The following is a 20,241-nucleotide window of genomic DNA, read 5'->3' as shown; positions in this document are numbered from 1 at the left end:
TAAAATGAGTACCCAGCTTGCTGGGGTGGGAAAGTGTAGATGACTGGGGAAGGCAATGGCAAACCACCTTGTAAAAAGTCTGCCGTGAAAACGTTGTGAAAGTAATGTCTCCCCAGAGTTGAAAATGACTGGTGCTTGCACAGCGGACTACCTTTACCTTTTTAATATATGGCATTGCTCTAGGAACCTCTGATACCAATTAGATAGGATTATCATTTTATGGATACCAATTTCTGAATATAAAACGAAGATACTTAAGAAAGAGCGGTAGATATTCAATGCTTAGTGTATAACAGCACATTTACAATTAAATTGTATTTAAGTGAACAATGAAGGAATCATTCATTTTTGGGTACAGCATGCTTCATTTCTGAATGAGATTTTCAGGGACCTGGTCAGCATTTTAAATTCATTTTATTTATTTCAGCTTTTTTTAAAAAAAATCTAGATCTCCTGAATAATAACGAAGTCTTGAAAGCACAAAAATACTTGACTGTTTTGCCTAATGAAAAAAAAGTTTTCTCCAGTCCTTCATATAACTACATGCACTCCACTATGATCCCTATAGATTTCAATGCAACACCACTCTGTAGTCATAGTTGTGGAGGGACTGAACTCATATCATCTGTGAAGAGATCTCTCAAGAACACATATGCAAAGCCTGAAATGATCAAATACTAAATGGGACTTAGCTGTGTTACATTTACAGTTTTCCCACAATAATTCCATCTGATTTATTCTCACAGTAACGATGTTTCTTGAGCTTAATGAACTTTCTGTAATTACCTCCAATATAATTACTTTCCCTTTCTGCTAGTTTCTCCCTTGCTGCATATCACATTAAGAACTGCTATGTCACATTCTGTTGCGGGGAAATTATTTGACTAGAAACTTCCACATTTGTACCCTATGCACACACACACGTATTTAGCCAAGTGGGACAGCCAAGCTAGGTAAAGGTGTTCAGAATGACAGCTCTATCTAGTGATGTGTTTGCAAGGACAGAATAGCTAAATCAAACCCACTATCTACCTTTATAAACCCCAAGGAATATTACCAGCCCTGTCTTCTTATGGACAGAGAATTAACAGATGAAGTTATAAGGGGTGCATTTAAACCTTTTTATTTCTATCTATTAAAAAGGCATGGAGCTTCTGTCCATAAAAATACAGCAACCCTACATGATGTTTGAAAATGCTGCTACATTTTCCAACATAACACAGAGGTCAAGTAGCACCTTAAAGACTAACAACATTTATTTCAGCATAAGGTTTTTGAGTCAGAACTCACTTCAGATGCATGGAATGTACAATTGGACTAATTTTAAAGCTGTGGGTGGTGTGCTACAGAGAGGCACCAGTGTAAAACAAGATCCACTCTGAGATGTACTCCACTCAGATACTCCTAATTATCAGCAGAACAGAGCACACAATTTTGATGCAAGATGAGGCAGTGGAACAAATTAGCATCTGTAGGGATGGGATATGGGAGAGAGTGCGCTAAGAATCTGAGGTCTCTCTTGCATTCTAGGGAGTTACATGGTCTTGAATTTGTTAATTGTTCCAATTCAGCACTATCTGTGAAGGTTTTTTTTTAAGTAGAACAACTCAGAAGAGGAACTTACCTTAGTTAATTGTTTTATTGGTTTTTATAGAACTGTATTTTATCAATTGTTGTAAATCGCCCAGAGCCCAGCACTAGCCAGGATACAGTGATTAATTAAACTGAGGACATAAATGTAATCTGTGATAGACTGGACTGCTGTGGAAGTGCAAACACTAAACTGGCAAGGCCACTTCCAATCATCTTTAGTGGCCTCAACAACAAAACTAGAAGCTGAGGTAAAACACCAGCAAAAATCATAGAGTTGAAAGGGGCCATACAGGTCATCTTGAATGTATCCTGTGGATTCAAAATGGTGCAGATAAGAGGTTGTGGAAGCTGTCAAATGCTGACAGTTGTTTGTGTGTAAAGTGCTGTCAAGTCACAAGTAACTTACAGTGACCCTGTAGGGTTTTCAAGGCAACAGGCATTCAGAGGTGGTTTGCCTTCCTCCGCATAGCAACTCTGGAATTCCTTGCTGGTTTCTCATCCAAATACTAACCAAGGCTGACCATCTGACCTGATTGGGCTAGTCTGGGCCATCCAGCTCAATTGGCAGTCAGTAAATAGGTACTATCACTGTGGCACCTAAGTTGTGAACTGGAATGTAAGGCCCAAATTTGAGATGCCTGAACAAGGGCAAAAGAGAGATGTACAGCCCCGTAGTTGTGAGAAAGGACAACTGGAGTTGCAATATCCTGTGTAGGACTGTGAATACAAAGGAAACCCAGAATGGATCTTGCCAAGAACTCTCCAGAAGAAAGAGTAAATGTCTAGCAACACTCTCTAAACATAGACATATTGCTCCCCCTCTTTAAGTACTGTCAGTGACAACTTAAAGCCCTGATGCTCCTGTCACAACAAGGCAAAGCTGGCTCACGTTGGGAGGATGACTGACAGAACTGAGGACAGAGAGAGGATTAAATTGTGAAGTGGAAAGAGTTCTGGAAGTAGTGACTGCAGCATAGCACTGCAGTCTGTCCCACTGACCCGCAGTTTTCTACTTCAAGCCGGCCATCATATGCCTGGGAGTAGATCCCACTAAACGAAGTGGCACTTTAAAAAGAAAAGAAAAAGAAGTAAGCATACATAAACCTTCATCGGCTCTCCCTAACCTACCATCCCAGAGAGGTTTACAGTGTTTACCTTTTAAAAGAAATATTAAGATCCCGAACCTGTACTCTGAGCTAGATAAAAGGGACACCTTGCTTTGCATCTTTGTCGTGCCTTCTTTTTCATCTATGCATCATCAGAGAAGAAAAGCACTAAAGCCTCAAGGTTTTCAACGCAGTCGTTAGATTTGGGGAAGACGTTGGTGTGGAGGGAAAGGATAGGGCAACGAGGCTGACCGTACGTCCTCCTCATATCTCACCTGCCATCTGCGCATGACCATTCCACCTTCTTTCCCTCCCTCGGAGCCCCCTTGATTTTTTCCACCTTGACCGATTCTTCCAATAGGGCAGAGAAAAGAGGGTGGAGTTCCCGGCATGCAATGTGCGCTGTTGCCCGGCCGGTGGCTAAGATGGCGACTCCCATGCATCGCCTTATCGCCCGGAGACAAGCGTGAGTTTGTGTGTGAGGTTGATTGGGGGGACGGAAGAATGGGGTGGTAATAATGAAGTGGATGTGGAGAATTGGCATGGTGTCCTGAGGATGATTGTTAGGAAGCTAGGACTGTCAACCGAGAGAGTGCAAATGGAAGCATGGTGTAGTCCTAAAAGCTTAGAAATACTCTAGAATATTTCTCTTTCAGGATTTAGGAATATAATTTCCTGTGCTTTTTTGCCTGTGCTTCTGCATAGGAAGGAATGCGGTTTGTATCTGTTTGTGGAAAGAGTTGCATTCAAAGTTTTGACGCGTTAAAAAAGCCTTTTAACATTTCAACCTCAACCTTGGCTGTTCAAACTCAAAATGGTCACAGTAATGTGGCCAATTGTAGTTGTATTCGTGTCTCTATCACTTACGAGAAAGAGTTCTTTGGTTAGGATTTTTTTAATAAACCATAAGTGACAATTTAAAAGAAGATTGCAATTCCGTTTTCTTTTCTAGTGCGTTTGCCTCCTTTGATCGTACCTGCATTTAAAACTGCTTCTGTTGTTAAATGTTTTGTACATAGCTGAGTGTGGTTTCTAAATTCTTCCTGTGAAGTGCTGTACTCGCACTGCATTAATTAAAAGAATATTTTCCTGTATGATGCGCCACTGGAAAGCTTATTAAAATTGGTAACTGGTTCTCTCAAAACCAACCCGACAATGTGAATACACATCAGGTCCTTCAGTTTGTCTCTCTGCCCCATGGTCTGTGAATCATATTTAAATTAGTAGAACAATGTGACCCCAGTTTGGGTCTATAGCATTTAAGTCTTGTAACCAGTGTTCCCACTAAGCTGCAGAGTCTTGTGAGCAAAAATTCTGCTTTGTGAGTTACTGCCATTAAAGCTGTGAGCTACTGCATAAATTAGTGTGCTCTGGGGCCATTCTTTTTGAGCTAAGACAAAAATGTGTGAGCAGAAGGCTGACAATCTGTGAGCTAGCTCACATTAACTCAGCTTAGAGGGAACACTGCTTGTAACATCTTAAATTTGAAACATAAATTTACATGAATGTATGGGGAATAAAAGAGTGGGTCTTGAAATGCAGGAAGTGGAGTCTGGCATTTCTATGCAACATAATATAAGTACAGTGACCACTTACAACTGCTGTAATTATTAAAAACACTTCTAATGCTTCTCTTGACTAATGAATATTTGGGGCCTGACAGGCCAGGCCATGTGTTTACTAGTGCTAAGTGAGCACGATATTATTTTGTAAAAGGAATTGGTTGGTGTTAAATGAGTTAACATTATTATTCACAACAGTGACAAATGGTAGTCACTATGCTAGAAGAGATCTTGTTAGGCTTTAAGAGGCTGACAGTGCAATCCTAAACAGAGTTTTATCCTACTAAGCCCATTGACTGTTGCTGCCTTAGAAAAGCGTAATTCTGTTTGCCCTGTAATATTGTTGTTCTACTGGAATTTATAATCCTTAAAAATGTTAAAAATAATCCTGTGTATGCTTACTCAGAAGTAAACCTCTCTGCAACTTATTTATTACTTAGCTGGAAGTGGGTTTAATTGAACTCAGTGGGATCCACTTCCAATTTAACATGGCTAGGCTGCAAGTTCCATAACTATATATTTGTCTTGACTTAAATTGGATATATTTGAACTTCTCAGACTGGCTTTCAAAAAATGCTGAAGCCAGGTATTAAACTATTATTTAGCCAGTTGTCTTACCTCAATGAAGAAGAAGAAGAAGATATTGGATTTATATCCCGCCCTCCACTCCAAAGAGTCTCAGAGCGGCTCACAATCTCCTTTACCTTCCTCCCCCACAACAGACACCCTGTGAGGTGGGTGGGGCTGGAGAGGGCTCTCACAGCAGCTGCTCTTTCAAGGACAACCTCTGCCAGAGGCCCTGCTAGCAGGTGCAAGTGGAGGAGTGGGGAATCAAACCCGGTTCTCCCAGATAAGAGTCTGCACACTTAACCACTACACCAAACTGGCATTTTGCAGTGAAGGTATGAGCTATTGGTATTTGACCTTTTAAGGCTTAAAGTAAATTGCAGTGAAGACTTACAACTGCATCCCAATCTCTTTGATTATCCATACAGTCTTTATAATCTCCAGGTTACTTTTCAATGTATTTTGCTTTTTTAAAATTCAACATTCCCAGCTTCATCCTAACTTTGATTCATTGTTATTTGTGTTGGCTTCACTAGGTCTCAGACTTCCTGAAATGTGTGTTCCGTTCACATTCCATACAATTTAGTTTCACATTTTCCACTCCTTGACCTCACAGTATCAATGGACTTATTCCTTATCTACCTTCCCTGGAACCTATAGATGCATAATCAGGCAGTTACCTGTAGGAAAACTGACATTGGTGAAAATTTATAGAAAATACTGAGATGGTCATAATTGACTAGATTGTAGATTTGTTCTTGCAGAGAACTGCACAAAAATGCTTATGTGGTACTAAATTTGTAAATGCACATGCATAGGATTGCAGCAAAACGGCTTTCTTGGTATACGCTTATTCAGCAAATTCCAATGAGTCTCTTTCTCAAGCATGTATGAGAGTGTAGCTTTAAATATGGTAATTAGCATGTGAGAAGGTAGTAGACTGTGTTTAACTAGGAGCTAATTCGATTTATCCCAAAGGTTCCTGACTGATTACACTGTGCTAAAACAGATAAAACACATAACATGCAGCTAAACAATACTTTGTATAATGGAAAAACCAATTAAAACTTCAGTTAGCATTTATCTTCTTAATTTAGTTCTTTTGAGTTTATTCTTGTGAGATTTGAAAGACTGGGCTAGCAACCATTTTTAGTATTTGTTTTATTCTTTAGAGTTATGTTCTGAGCTTTTTGGAAAACTTATGTGTTGGCCCAGACAGTCTTACTTCAGCTATAGAATTGTTGCTGGTGTACGTTAAATAGATTGTCCATGAAGCATCGAGAATATAACCTACTACTATAATGTTAAAACTCTTTTAAAGACAGTAAAAAAAATACTCCTGGATAACAAAGCTTTTTGCAGGTGACCTAAATCTTCTGACTCTTGTTCTATTCACTAGAGCAAAAGGACACTCTGTACCTTCTAAGAATAATCCCTGTGATAGGCAGGTGTGGTAGAAAAATAAGCAATCCAGTACCTCCTTGGCGCATACATTTAATATAGTTCTGTCTGTCTCCCCCCCCCCCTTTGTCTTTTGGGACTGCAGTATTTCTGTGTTCCGGATTATAATAGTAAATAAGTACATTTAGTTTCTTAATGTTCTAGTTTTCAGAGTAACTTCCATGTATATTGTAAAACATCCAGTTAAACTGTTTAAAAACATGATTTGACTTTTAAAGGGTTTTTTTAAAAAAACCCTTTAAAATAGATTTGAGAATGACCCACAGATTACTTGAAATAATTGAAAGGATAACAGAAAGGTTTGACCCCCAGAAGGCAAATCCAGTAACCAAGGACAATAGTCCAGTGATTTTTAATAGAGTTGAATAGCATCCAAAGATATGTGAACACCATCTATTGCAGTGTAACTGGTTTGTGGACAACTCTTTTAAATACTTAAGTCAATGGTAAATGATCATAAGAATATTTTAGGGTAGCTATAAAAACAATTGTAAGCCTCTTACAGTTAATAGCAAAGTTATAAGTGACTGTTACTAATCTAATAATTTTAAGGTAGCTTCCGGATATTCTTCAGTAGAATGTAAGAATGAAGCAGTAAAATGTTCTTAAAATTCAAATTAGGGTAGCGCCATTTATGTGGTTTTCAGTAATGACTGTGCAGAGTTACACCCATTGACTTCAGCAGTCTTAAAAGGGCATAGGTCTGTTTAGGTTTGCACTTCATATCAAATCCAAATTCCTTGATGTTTAGCTGTAATAACGACATTTGCTTTTGAGTGTGCTTGTTTTTGCGTTATGTAAGACACAGCCTGTGCAGACAGAATGTTACAAACATGTTTTTTAAAGGTGAAGTGTGGTGGGAAGTACCGTAAAGTCAGAGCTGACTTGTGGTGACCCCATAGGATTACCAAGGCAAAAGACATGCAGAGGTGGGTTGCCATTGCCTGCCTCTGCATCACAACCCTGGTATTCCTTGGTGCTCTACCAACTAAATATGAGTCAGGGCTGACCCTGCTTTGCTTCCAAGATCTGGCTAGCTTGGGCATTTAAAGGTGATATGTCACGATAATTGTAAATGTTCAGTCCTAGAGCAACTTTCATATAGTCACGGTAAATTATTTTTTTCGCAAAACAATTTTGTAAGTTCATCCCCAGAGCTATTGACTTTCTGAATAAAATTCTAAGTCAGAAGATTTAAGTCACCAGGCTACTTAAAAACATGAGAGCAGCAATTTTGCATCAGATCAGTGGTCTATCCTAGTCTAATATCCTGTTTCACTCAGTAACCAATCAGAAAATTACAAACAGGACACTTAGGCCATACCTCATTTTTACTTCTTTCCCAGCATTGGCATTTAAAGAGTTACTGTCTCTGAATATGCAGTCCCTTGTGCCACATGGTATCACAATCTGTAGGGTCCTTGGACCCTTGGAAGTGGCATTTTGGGCACAGAAGACTGCTGGGAGTGTGGGCAGGTGCTGAAGAATTGTTTCCATCGTTTCTGTTGATAGTTTTGATTCAACCACAGATTTCATTGCCTGTTTATTTTTTTCTTGGCAGCTCGGTAATGTTAGACACTTGATAGAATCTTTTAAGATGTGTGTCCTGCAGAGAGCTATGTTTTATAAATTTGTAGGATATGGTTTAAAGCCATGCTTAGATTAGCTGATGTTGGTGGTTTGGCTGGTGTACCGTTTGCCTAATGCACCAGTCAGCGCCTTACCATCCCTGATGGAGGCCGTAAGAGGCTGGGCATTGGAACACCCAAGGCTTTTGATCCTGGGTGATTTCAGGGTCCATGCCAATTACCCGACCTCCATTCAGGCGGCAGACCTAGTGTCATCCATGGTGACACTGGGACTCTCCCAGGTTGTTACAACATCCACGCACCAGGCGGGGCACATGCTGGACTCTATCTTTGCGACGAGGGTTGTAGTGGATCAGGTTGCTGTGGACACAGTGCCATGGTCGGACCACTATGCCCGAAAAGCCCATGTGGATGTCAAACCCACCTCAAGCCCGTTTAGGCGGCAAGCATATTTTGGCTCGCCCACAGAGCCTGATGGACCCTGTGCGGTTCCAAATGGCTCTTGGGGGTTCCTGGTCTCCTGGCAATTCTCTAGATGACTTGGTAGAGTCATGGCATGATCGACTCTCTAGGACCATCAATGAGACTGCACCATGGCGCCCTCTGCACCCCCGTTCTAAGCTTGCACCGTGGTATACCCCGGAGTTGCGGCTGATGAAATGAGTCCGCCTAGAGAGGCAGTAGCGGCGGACTCGAGACGAAGCAACCAGAACATCTTATAGAAAGTGTAAGAGATCCTATGAGATGGCAGTCAAAGCCACAAAGAAAGCTTTCTTTGCAGCTTTGCGACATTGCACCAGGCACAATTGTTTAGTGTAATTCGGTGGTCGCTTACAGTACTGCCACAAGGCGGGCCAAATTGTAGAGAATTAGATATTGGCTGTGAGGCTTTTGTGAATTTTTTCACAGACAAGAATCTTGTCGCTCCATCACAACCTTCCGCTACAGTTGAACAGTATGCAAACTCGAGGCTCCATGCCTGTCTTCCGGACCAGTTTTGGATCATTTTAAAACACTCAGTTTGGAGGAAGTTGACAGAGTACTCTCCACTGTACACTCAACAAATTGTGATCTGGACCCATGCCCATCCTGGCTGATTAAAGCATGCCAGGGAGAGCTCCGATATCATATACAGGATATCATAAATAGATCTCTCAGATAGGCTTTTCCCAACATCTCTTAAAGAGGCTGCCCTCTCCTGAAAAAGTCCGCCCTAGACCCGGCCAAATTGGCACACTATCGACTGGTCTCAAATTTACCCTTTTGGGGGAAAATTATTGAGAGGGCAGTAGCATTACAGTTACAGAGTTTTCTGGAGGATGCTTCCATCCTAGACTCCCACCAGTCCAGCTTCCAGCCTGGTCATGGGATGGAGACAGTTCTGGTCGCCCTAGTGGATGACCTCCAGTGGCATCTGGATCGAGGTGGCTTGGCGGTACTGATGTTGTTAGACCTATCGGCTGCGTTCAATACGGTCGACCATCAGTTGCTAGCCCACTGCCTTGCCAACTCAGGGATTCAGGGGCTAGCCCTACAGTGGCTTTCCTCCTTCCTATGCAGTCGGGGACAAAGGGTGTCAATTGGGGGAGAGTCGTCCTAGAGACACCCGCTTACTTGCGGTGTGCCTCAGGAGGTGGTTCTATCCCCAATGCTGTTTAACATTTACATGTGACCCCTTGCCCAGATTGTCCGGAGGTATGGGCTGGGTTGCCATCAGTACACCGATGACACCCAGCTCTATCTACTGATGGAAGGCCAACCTGGTGCTGTCCCAGAAAGCCTGGATCAGGCGTTGAGAGTCATGGCTGATTGGCTTAAGCTGAGCCGACTGAAGCTGAACCCAACAAAGACAGAGGTCCTCTGCCTGAGTCGCGGCGGCCTAGGCAGGAAAATCCCCCTACCAGCTTTTGACGGGGCACCACTGTCAGTGGCGCCCAAGGTCAGAAGCTTGGGGGTGCTGCTGGAAGCCACCCTGACAATGGAGGCCCAGATAGCAGCAACTGCGAAATCCACCTTTTTTCATCTGAGGCGGGTGAAACAGTTGGTTCCCTTCCTCGACTGTCGCGACCTGGCAACTGTGATCCATGCAGCAGTCACCTCGAGATTGGACTACTGTAATGCCCTCTACTTGGGGCTGCCTTTGTCGTGAACCCAGAAACTTCAGCTAGTACAGAATGCAGCTATTAGGCTGCTATTGGGGCTGCCCAAGTGGGAGCACATACAGCCAGCGCTGCAGGAACTACACTGGCTACCAGTAGTGAATCAGATTCATTACAAGGTGCAAGTTACTACTTTTAAAGCCCTGTATGGCCGAGGACCCATTTACCTGAGGGACCGTCTGTCCCCACAGGTTCTCCAGAGGGTACTAAGATCTGGATCCCAACATTTCCTAGTAATCCCCAGGCTTAAGGAGGCGAGATTAGTGACCACCAGAGATCGGGCCTTTTCAGTGGCAGCCCCGTCCTGGTGGAATCAACTGCCAGAAGAGGTTAGGGCCTTGAGGGACCTTGCTCAGTTTCGCAAGGCCTGTAAGACCATTCTCTTCCAGCAAGCCTTCAACCAATCGTAGGAGAATTCTGGAATAACCATCATCTTGAGACTCTGAGTAACATCTAATTGTTAGCACCAACTGTATATTGTTTTAACTTACATGTTTAAATGGTTTTATTGATTTTATGACTGTGATCATAGCATACTATGATTCTGATGTAAGCTGCCCTGAGCCCGCCTTGGCAGGGAGGGTGGGGTATAAATCGAATAAAAAAAAATGTTGTACAAAAACTTTGATGCATGTCTCCATTTGCATCAAAAAATAGATCCATCCAGTTCAAAGGGGTCCATATAAATACTGTAAAACAGATGTAGCTCCTGATCTTCATCTCCCTTATCTGAGCACATGATACATGCGATCCCTTGCCCCCCTTTACTGGGGGATTTTTCCTGCTGCAATGGGATCTCAAACTAACCTTATAAACAGGTCTTCAAAATTTACTAGCTCTAAGATATTTTTAGAAAGAATGAGTATTTAACTATTAATAATAATAATAATAATAAAGAATTGTCAACTCACTGGTCAAGTATTTTTAATGTTTTGGAACCAAGTTTTTATTTTACTAAAATTTTCTGTCTGAACTTTTCCTCCATCCATAGTGGGTCCAAGTGACTTACAAACTTACAATCAAAAAGGCAGGGCACAAAATTTTAAAAACAGTGTAAGTAGTATTATCACAGACTTGATACTAATTATATAAACAAGTTAGTTTGTTTCAAAATAACAGGTGGTTTAAAAAAATAATTACAACAATGTAAATAATTCGTGGAAATATTTTTTAAAACTTTCCTTCTAGAACACAAGAGTGAGCTTACAGAATTAAAAAGAAAACCAGAAATACCCAAGTAATATCAAGGTTATATCTTCTGGTTTTTATATTTTGGTTCTTGCAGTTTCCATTGATGACTGCATATGTTCATTTGAGACTCCTGAAGTTATAACATTTGGCCATAGGAGAGCTTTTGATATACTTCTGATTTGTCCCTGTGCTATGAGAGGAATAGCAGAAAACTGCCCTTGTGTCTGTCTTTACTAATATTATTTGTACTTACCCGATTTAAAACATTTATCTTGTCATTTCATAACAGTTCTTGAGGTGCTTCAGAATAAAATAGCATTTGAAAATCAATATTACTAACAAGCAAGAAATTAAAACATTAGCAAAAAAGCAAATACTAAAACTAGGAAAAAGACAATAAAACAAAAATCTCCCCAAAATAAGACAACTGACTGAATAATTGAATAAAGTAATCTATTAAACGTACAATAACAATCTGGGCTTTATAGAATATTTTACGATGTTTGGCCCTGGTTAAATAAGAGGTTCTCAATTGACAGGTGTCCTACCCCCCCCCCCTTTTATTTTGCTGGTTCACACTTCTAATCACATGTGGCATGTGATGACCATGAGGAAGAAGAAAACTATTGTTCTGTTTATAAATGTTTTCCTTGCTGGTTGCCTGGAAGTGATACTTATCCACTACATGTGACCAGGCAAATTCTATTTACTTTCTGTTTAAATTCTAAAACTGTATCTAACATTTAATATCCTGTAATCTTCAATGGAGTGTGTAAGAGTTGCTTTCACTGTTGGTAAATGTGACCATAGAATGTACCTTTGGTCTGTTCCTTGATGAAGTCATTTCAAGCCTCTTAAGCATTTAGCATTTTTTTAAAAAGAAATTAAAATCTGATTGTTTCTGATAATTAAAGGGCGGGAGGGCGGGATATAAGTCAAACGTAATAAATAAATAAATTACACACAGAGAAACAAAATTATACATATCAAAAGAAACAAATTCATACATAAGCCACACTGTGATCTACAATGAATCATAAGAGGCAACTAGGTAAATCTAATCATTTATTTTCTTAATCCAGACCGTAATAAGCAATATACAGTATTTATTAAATGTATGTGTTTTTTTAAAAATTGCTTCATCTGGTCTTCTGATAGTAAATAAGCTATTCTTGTCAATGAAGCAGTGCACCAGATTTTCTAAAATTGTTCATTTATAGAAGGAAATTCTGCCTTTTAACAATTTATTGTTATAACCATCTTGATGACAGTGAACAGACTTAAAACTAGCTTCATATCTGAAGGATTCACATAGCCTCTCAAGTACCTGAGCAGTGTCATCTTAGGTTCAAGGCGTGTGCTGATACCTAGTATTTATCCAATAAGCTGGACTACAGTTCTCCCAAACCATCTGTATTTTAAAGCATGTCCATAAGATTTGAAATATCTCAGCAGATGATGAACCTCCAATGTTTATTCTGCAACAAATTACATATGAGTGATAGTTTGTGGGAGTATTTATATTTAGTCTTTTTTCATACTTGCTAAAAAGCAGTGTCCTGCATGAAGCAAATGTAATTGTGTTTGGGACAACTATATATTAAAAATGAACAAATAAGGCTCTGAATGGAGTTTCTGCTTTACTAAATACGTATTTGATATGCTACACACCAAACTGTTGACCAAGGGATATACAGGATTAAATGGTACCATAATAAAATTAGAATGAAAATAGAAACTTAACAGTGCCTTGTAATTTGTTCTTGAGTTCTTTACCCTTTTACCTTTTCTTTAAGTATATCATAAGAACCTTTGTATGTATGCCTTTCAGTTCAACTATATCATGAAAACCTTTGATACAGCATCTTCACATTTTTATGGGCTGTATTAAAGATAACTGTGAAAAGCGGGTAGGTGACTTCTGGCTTTATTTTTACTCTAGTACAATTGAAAATAAATATTTACTTGTGTAGAAGCATATATAAGTTGCTCTGCATAAACAAAAAAATCACATATCCTTAGTATGAACTTTGACCTTGCTGCTGTTTATCTCTAGTGTTAATAATAGGCAACCATGCTAAGGTACATCTGTACTTCACATAGCTGGTATGCAGTGACAGTTTAGTCCTACATACACCATTGACTTCAGTGAGCATATAAATGTAAAGTTCTGGGTCTGTGCTGTAAGTTGGTATTCTGTGTCTGTTGTGCACTGTCTTTTATTTGTTTCCTGCCCCGTGGGATAAAACAGGATTGGGTACCATTAATTTTAAAGGATGGGGCTTTCTGAAGTTAATGGCTTTGAGTTGTAGTATATCCATAAATTAAGAAATATTAAAAGGGCACCCCATCATAGTAGAGGAGAAAATGATTTTTTGTGGGAAATTTGGGGTATGGTTTTTCTTGAAGATATAAAGCAGACCCCTTGGGGGAAAAAATAAGGAGAAATTTCCCATTTGCATGTATACTGGCTAAATGTAAAACTAAGAATCCAGTTCACTTGCCACAGGAGATTTGAGAGTACAATTAGGATCATTAATTGTACCCAAGTAAGTACTTGTGGATCTTCTTCCACTTTACCAGATACTTGATGAGTTGAGGGAAGAACAATCCTAGCTTTGAAACCACAATTGGAGATAGGAGACTAAAACTGACATGGTAGTGTCTGCTGCCTTCAATATTATGCTTTTAAATCAAAGTAATCTGGTCTCCAACTCTGTTCCTTATTTTTACAGGGAAGCAAACAAGCAACATGTGAGATGTCAGAAGTGTTTAGAATTTGGGCACTGGACCTATGAATGTACAGGGAAAAGAAAATACCTTCACAGACCTTCAAGGACAACAGAATTAAAAAAAGCACTGAAAGAAAAAGAGAAACAACTATTACAACAAAAGTAAGATCAACCATGTGGGAAAATTCATGCCATCAATATACAAGTGTGTGCATAAGGTCCAGCTGTAGCTAAGAGCTTTAAGCCCTATTGACTTCAATGTGGGGGAAATACATTTATTTATTTAAATTTATATCCCGCCCTTTCCGTGAGTGGACTCAGGGCAGCTAACATCAGAAACAAGTATATCAGTTAAAACCTTAAAAAAGTGTTGTTATACGTCAGAATAATACAGACATGTTTCTGTTTGCCTTTAACTATAGTTTATACTCTGATTTTTCTTCAGCGCACATAGTTTATCATGTCATTAACATTGTATGTTCTTAGCCCAGTATCTGAAACCAGGCTTAGCGTTACTAAAAATAACAAGAAACCATAGGTAATGACAGAAAAAGGGAATTTGCATGTGAAAGAAGAGGAACTGGGGGATATATGCGTGATGATCACGACTATGCCGACTATGGATCCATCTAGTTCAGTATTGTCTACTCTAACTAACAGTTGTGATTAGTTATATAATTGTTATATAAAATGTGCTGGCTGTTGAAACTCCTTATAACTGTTGGGGCTCAGCTTGAACCTATAGTGACAAACAAGACAATACCAGCTCTTCATTTGCACTAGCAGACCTTCTGGCAATGTTGGTATAGTGTCATGTTTGTAAACTTATACCATCATAAGAGTCTTCCTTCATGGCTAATACTTATTTGCTGGAGCAAAAAAAAAATACAACTGCAACTGGCGTTAACAATCCGTATAGCACTGGCATAAGTATCATGCCATTTAGTATGTGAGCTTGTGGGCCAGGGTCTGGTGTGGATTTCACTTGTCTGGGTGCAGTGTTTATTTATGCAGCCCAGTCCAATGCAGTTAAGTGCATCTAAGCCATTGGAATTGCTTAAGCATGCCAAAATATGTATAAGACTGCTGTATAAATAGCCTTTCTGCTGTTGCTTGTTGGTGGCTTAAAAAAAAAGACACAAGGATTTATTTTTTACAAGAGCTTGCTTTTGAAATCTCATCCTAACTTCCTCTATGTAATTATGTGTCTCATAGATTTTGCCACTCTAAAAAAACTTAACATTTTTATAGCACACTTCATAAAATCTTGGTAATCCTTTGAACAGTCATACTGTAGGCCAGTATTATATCTATAGTGCATGGAGATGTTGAATCTGAGAGCAGTAACTTGTTCTTTAGTTCTTTAAACTATGGTCTGCCCAGTGCACATGCTTGGTCAGTGCACTACCACATATGTACAAACTATATGTATAATGCATCATTAGTGTGTTGCTTTGTTCTTTTAAATCACCCCTTAATTGCGATGGAAACAGAATTGCAATGTTGCAACTCTCTATTTTAGTTATAGTAGACATTTCTTCCAATCTGTCGTTCCAAGGGAGTGATCAACATTTAAATGCTTTATGGTTTTGTTTGTTAAAACTTGTATATCCTGCACTTTTATTAATTTTTTCTCTTGAGGAAGTTTATAGGTAAACTAAAACTGGAAGAGTCCACTTGTAGGACACATTAAGGACCACCTTTATTTTTTACTGCTATCTTGTTCTTATCTGTTGTTTACCGCTTGATGATTGATTGTTTAAAACTGATTTTACTATATAGTGCTGTGTTGTTTATATGCACTCACTGTAAGCCACTCTGAGCCCATCTCAAGGTACGGCAGGATATAAACCCAATAAATAAATAAACTAGAGCTAGGAGAAATGTAACTATAAAAATATTAGCTGTGATCCCTCAGGTACTATGGCTGGTCTGTTTCCATTTCTTTTAATGGATTGTTCTGGAGACACAAAGACTACTTTAAAATACTTATAGCTCTATTGAGTTTAGTGGATGTTGGAAATCAACATGTTTATATATGTTACTCAGGCCTTCTGTTTATCTTATCTCTTGTTAAAGAAGTTAATTTTTCTAGTAAGACCTAATGTATCTTTTAATTTATTTTTTCCATTATTATTAATAAAAGCCATTTCCTCCTACTTTTTAATTAGCTCTGGAGAAAACACTACCGACAGGAAGAGCAAGAAGAAAAGGTATGTGATGTGAAGAAATCAGAAAATGGAACAGATTATTTCTCTCCATTGCACTGATTCTGGTGATAATGATCAACTTGATTAATGAAGTAGGCAGAGGCTACAGCCCTTATTGAGAAGTATTGGCCAGCAGAATTTATTTCTCAGGATGAAGTTGTGTGTTGAGTTAGTTCTCATAATGTATTATGCATATTTTTGGCATATATCATTGCAGTTTTCTTTGCCCTCTTTTAAATATAACATCTCTGTTTTCTTTCAGCTGTCCCTATTTTACCTTGCTTCTTACAATGGTAATAGGCATACACACACACTCGCTAGATTGGCAAGCCAAATTTGAAGTTGCTGTCAAAATTGTAGGAGGAAAAAAATACATTCTATACATAATTTTAAATGCAAAACTTGAGGGTCTGTTGTTCTGTAGTATTTGTCTTCTGTTCTTTCCATACATGCACATGTAAGCTATATCCATTGTACTTAAAGACCATCCAAGACTTGCAAGACTATTTAAAAGTTGTCATTTCATGTGCCATAAATCTACAACTTTGATCTGACTATCTCTACCTGTTTTCAGTCCTGATTAAGGAGAAAAACAGGATATAATAAAAATAATAAATATCCTTTTAAAAATAAAATGATATAAACTTCTGCGCATCCTAGAAAACTGAATATTCTGATCTGAACCAGTTGTCTTTAGCTATTTTACAGGCTTGCTTTCTTCTAGAAAAGGATGAATAAAGGATTTTAGTGGAAAATGCATTTACACATACATTATTTTAAGAGTAAGCCAGAAAATTCTTTGGCCTCAATTTGTAAAGGCTTAAGTATTTCTCTCCCCACCCCTTTGAGACTTAAAGGCTGTAGGATACTTGGTGTACCCAGATCTTTGATTGCAGCTTCACTAGAATCTGAGATTAATTGAACCTCTTACCAAAAACATTCTGTAAAGCTAGAAATCATTAAATCTTCTCAGGAGTCTAAAGCTCCGTTAACATTTGCGTTTCTTACACATGGTAACAGGCATAATAGTGTTGGTTTATTGTATTTTTTGTAACTATTTCAACAGCAGTTAGAAACTTAACTTTAAAAATCAAGGAAGCAATATTCTTTCCCTTCAAAAAAACCCCTTTCCTTGATAAATAACCAAAGGTTACTATGTTTTTGAAGTCAAACCTAGACATTTCCCAAATATTTTGGAAACTCTACAGCTTTTTTGCTCAACCCTGCCTTTACGGCAGCTCCCATTCCACATGGCTTTTGTTTGTGTAAGTCCCATGATCCCCAACATAGCCTGTTTTCCCCCACAGTCACAGAGAACCCTCTTCTTTTTTGGCCAGTAGAAAATCTGGCTGTATACAACTCATGGAAAGTATAATTGAAATCTGGTTTGGTAGATTCCACTAGCCATTGTTTATTATTATAGCCAGGGCTTTTTTGGTAAGCAGAGACTTATTTGCATATTAGGCCACACCCCCTGACACCAAGCCAGCTGGAACTGCATTCCTGTGCATTCCTGCTCAAAAAAAGCCCTGATTATAGCAGTCCTTAAGCCAGTCATTCAGAAGGAAAATACAAACATACAAGATTCCAAAGTTTTAAAAATTTAAAATTTCGTCTAATATCTTATTATCTAACTACCATGCAAATTCCATAGCCTGAGTATCCAGTGATCTTGAGTAACGACTGCTGTTATTTCTAAAAATTTTATGCAGATCTAAAAGCGTGACAAGTTCCAGCACTAGCAGCAGCAGCATCAGTTCTGCCAGCGAGTCATCTTCTGAGAGTGAAGATTCTTCATCCTCCTCTTCTGATGACAGTGACAGCGATGAAAGCACTTCCACTTCCTCTTCCTCCCCTTCTTCAAGTAGTTCTTCCAGCTCTTCTGACTTTGAAACAGATTCCAGTTCCTCCAGTAGCAGCAGCAGTACCAGCACAGATAGCAGCACAGATGATGAGCCACCAAAGAAAAAGAAGAAGACATAGTTTGATGCAGGGTCAGAACTCTAATGTTGGCATTTAAAAAATTAAATGGCATTTAAAATTGCATTTATGGCCAAACAAAACAAACAGGTCAGTTTTTACAATTTGGGGGGAAAAGTGTAAGTGTTTTACAGAGTAGTTGCTAGGGTATTAAAAAGCTGTTAAATGGCAAGCAATGATTTTTGAAAGAGTATTTTTGTGGGTTATTGTTTAATAGGAAAGGCTACTTTATTTAATTTTTAAAGAAATCTATCAGATGTTTATATGAACTAAGGTCCAGTCGCCCTGATGTTTACATGCTAGAAAGCAACCTTATTTCTTTGAACCATCCTGCGTTGTGTCATAGAGCAACCTTTATGTTGCAAGCAAGATGGAAGGAGGGTGAATATGAAGTTTTCTTTCAGTTGGCTGAGAATATAGCAAAGCCATGTTAAAATCTCCACTAAGAGTTAAAGAGGAAATGTTGATATTGCATCAAATATAGATAAATTTACTTTTTTTTTTTTCCAAATGGCTTTTCTGTCAGTGCTGATCTGTTGGTTTATATGTTTGTGTTTATACATTCTCCCAGATCTTGTTCTGCATAATGGAAACAGGCTTCTGTGCACAGATTGCTGTTCTGGATGTGTTCCCATGTATGCTAAAGGTTGCTTTGCAGAGAACATAGCACAGTAGTGGGCTGCACACACGTTACTGCACTTGGTCTCTCCCAGCAAATGGATGACGACTGTTATTAGTTTTGAAAGTTCAAATCGCCTTTTGGGCTTGGGGAGGCTGATTCCGGATACCCATTTCTCCTTTATGAGTGAACAGTACTGTTAGTACTACCAATGTCCACCTGTTCATCAGTGGAGATGGTTACATGCAGCTACATATTTAAGTCAGTGCTATGCACCAGAATCTCTGGACCAGGGCCAAATGCTTTAATCTTTTTAATAGGACCTGTGTTTAGAGCTGCTTCTACTGAAACTTTTTTGAGACAAAGGTCATCCCTATAAAGCATTACTTGCACAGTGCATAGAGTACTATTACCATTGCCACAGAAGTGTATCATCTTTGTGCCTTTTTCATAAATACGTACTAATAAGGACAATGGAAATTTTCATTCTACCTTCCGCATGGTAATTTGGGAGCCTGGAGAAATGGTAATAACATATGTGCCCTATTTTCAGTGAGGAAGAAAAGTACTTTAATTTGGGGCTGGGTAAAAGAACCTGTCTTTTGCTTCTTGTGCTATGTTTGGAAAATTATTAATTGTAAAATAAACTCAATTATATTGGTTGCATAATTTCCACTGCATTTTTAAGTTACAATTGCTTGTTTAGATCTATTCTTTGCATAGCACAAATTTTATATATGAAAATCTAATATGGAGGACACTTATTTGCAAAGATCATATTACAGTACATTTCTTGCTAGTTGACCGAAGTGAACTAACTTGCTGTTGTGATGAATATTAACAACTGGCAGTAGTCACTTAATTTGTGATACTGTCTCCTTTTAGTTTCTTATTGATGGGAGTCTTTTTAAGAGGGATGTGGGGGGAATCTTAAATATCCTAGTCTAGTTAAAATATGAATTAACTATTAAACTATTTTTTATATTTTTATGAAAATGTAGTGTGTAGACTGAATTTTGAATACAAACGTTCTATTTAAATGTTTATGTAAGTTGTGCATTTTAGTCTGTAACCATTTCTATGTTTTGCAGAATTCAGATACTGTAATTCTAACAGTACCAGAAAATTATTTGGGAGAGTCATGCTAGAGAATGTATCATTTAAGAGGAAAGATTAATAAATTATTAAAGCAGATTAATAATGTTAATACTTCGTGTTTATGTACCACAAGTGTAGAAACAAACCTCTAGTTTAGTTCCATACTGGACTGAAGAGCCTGAAGCCATGAAAGATAATGAAGGGAATATCAGAGAGTTAGTGTACGCTAGACCCTGCTGGAATGGAATGAAAGGAACTAAAGTGGCTTAGATAATATTGAGGCATTGCAGCACTTCACTTGTTCATAACAGAAAGGTGTTTGAACAGTGTTACTAAAGAGATCTTTAGTCAGAAACAAATTAGGGCAGAGTTGC

At 38.7% G+C, this 20,241-nt stretch overlaps 1 protein-coding gene across 1 annotated transcript; it reads left to right on the top strand.

Moving 5' to 3' along the window:
* The first annotated feature begins 2,971 nt into the window (after positions 1-2,971).
* Positions 2,972-19,967, top strand: ZCCHC10 (zinc finger CCHC-type containing 10). Its single transcript, XM_060240520.1, has 4 exons — positions 2,972-3,165; positions 13,964-14,122; positions 16,132-16,173; positions 17,883-19,967. Exons 1-4 carry the CDS (start codon positions 3,095-3,097, stop codon positions 18,151-18,153), a joined length of 543 nt encoding a protein of 180 aa, XP_060096503.1. The 5' UTR covers positions 2,972-3,094; the 3' UTR covers positions 18,154-19,967.
* The last annotated feature ends 274 nt before the right edge of the window (positions 19,968-20,241 follow it).

The sequence above is a fragment of the Heteronotia binoei genome, chromosome 5 (assembly GCF_032191835.1).
Source record: "Heteronotia binoei isolate CCM8104 ecotype False Entrance Well chromosome 5, APGP_CSIRO_Hbin_v1, whole genome shotgun sequence".
NCBI lineage: Eukaryota > Metazoa > Chordata > Lepidosauria > Squamata > Gekkonidae > Heteronotia > Heteronotia binoei.
The sequence above is the reverse complement of the archived record's forward strand: the minus strand, read 5'-3'. Positions and strand labels throughout refer to the sequence as shown.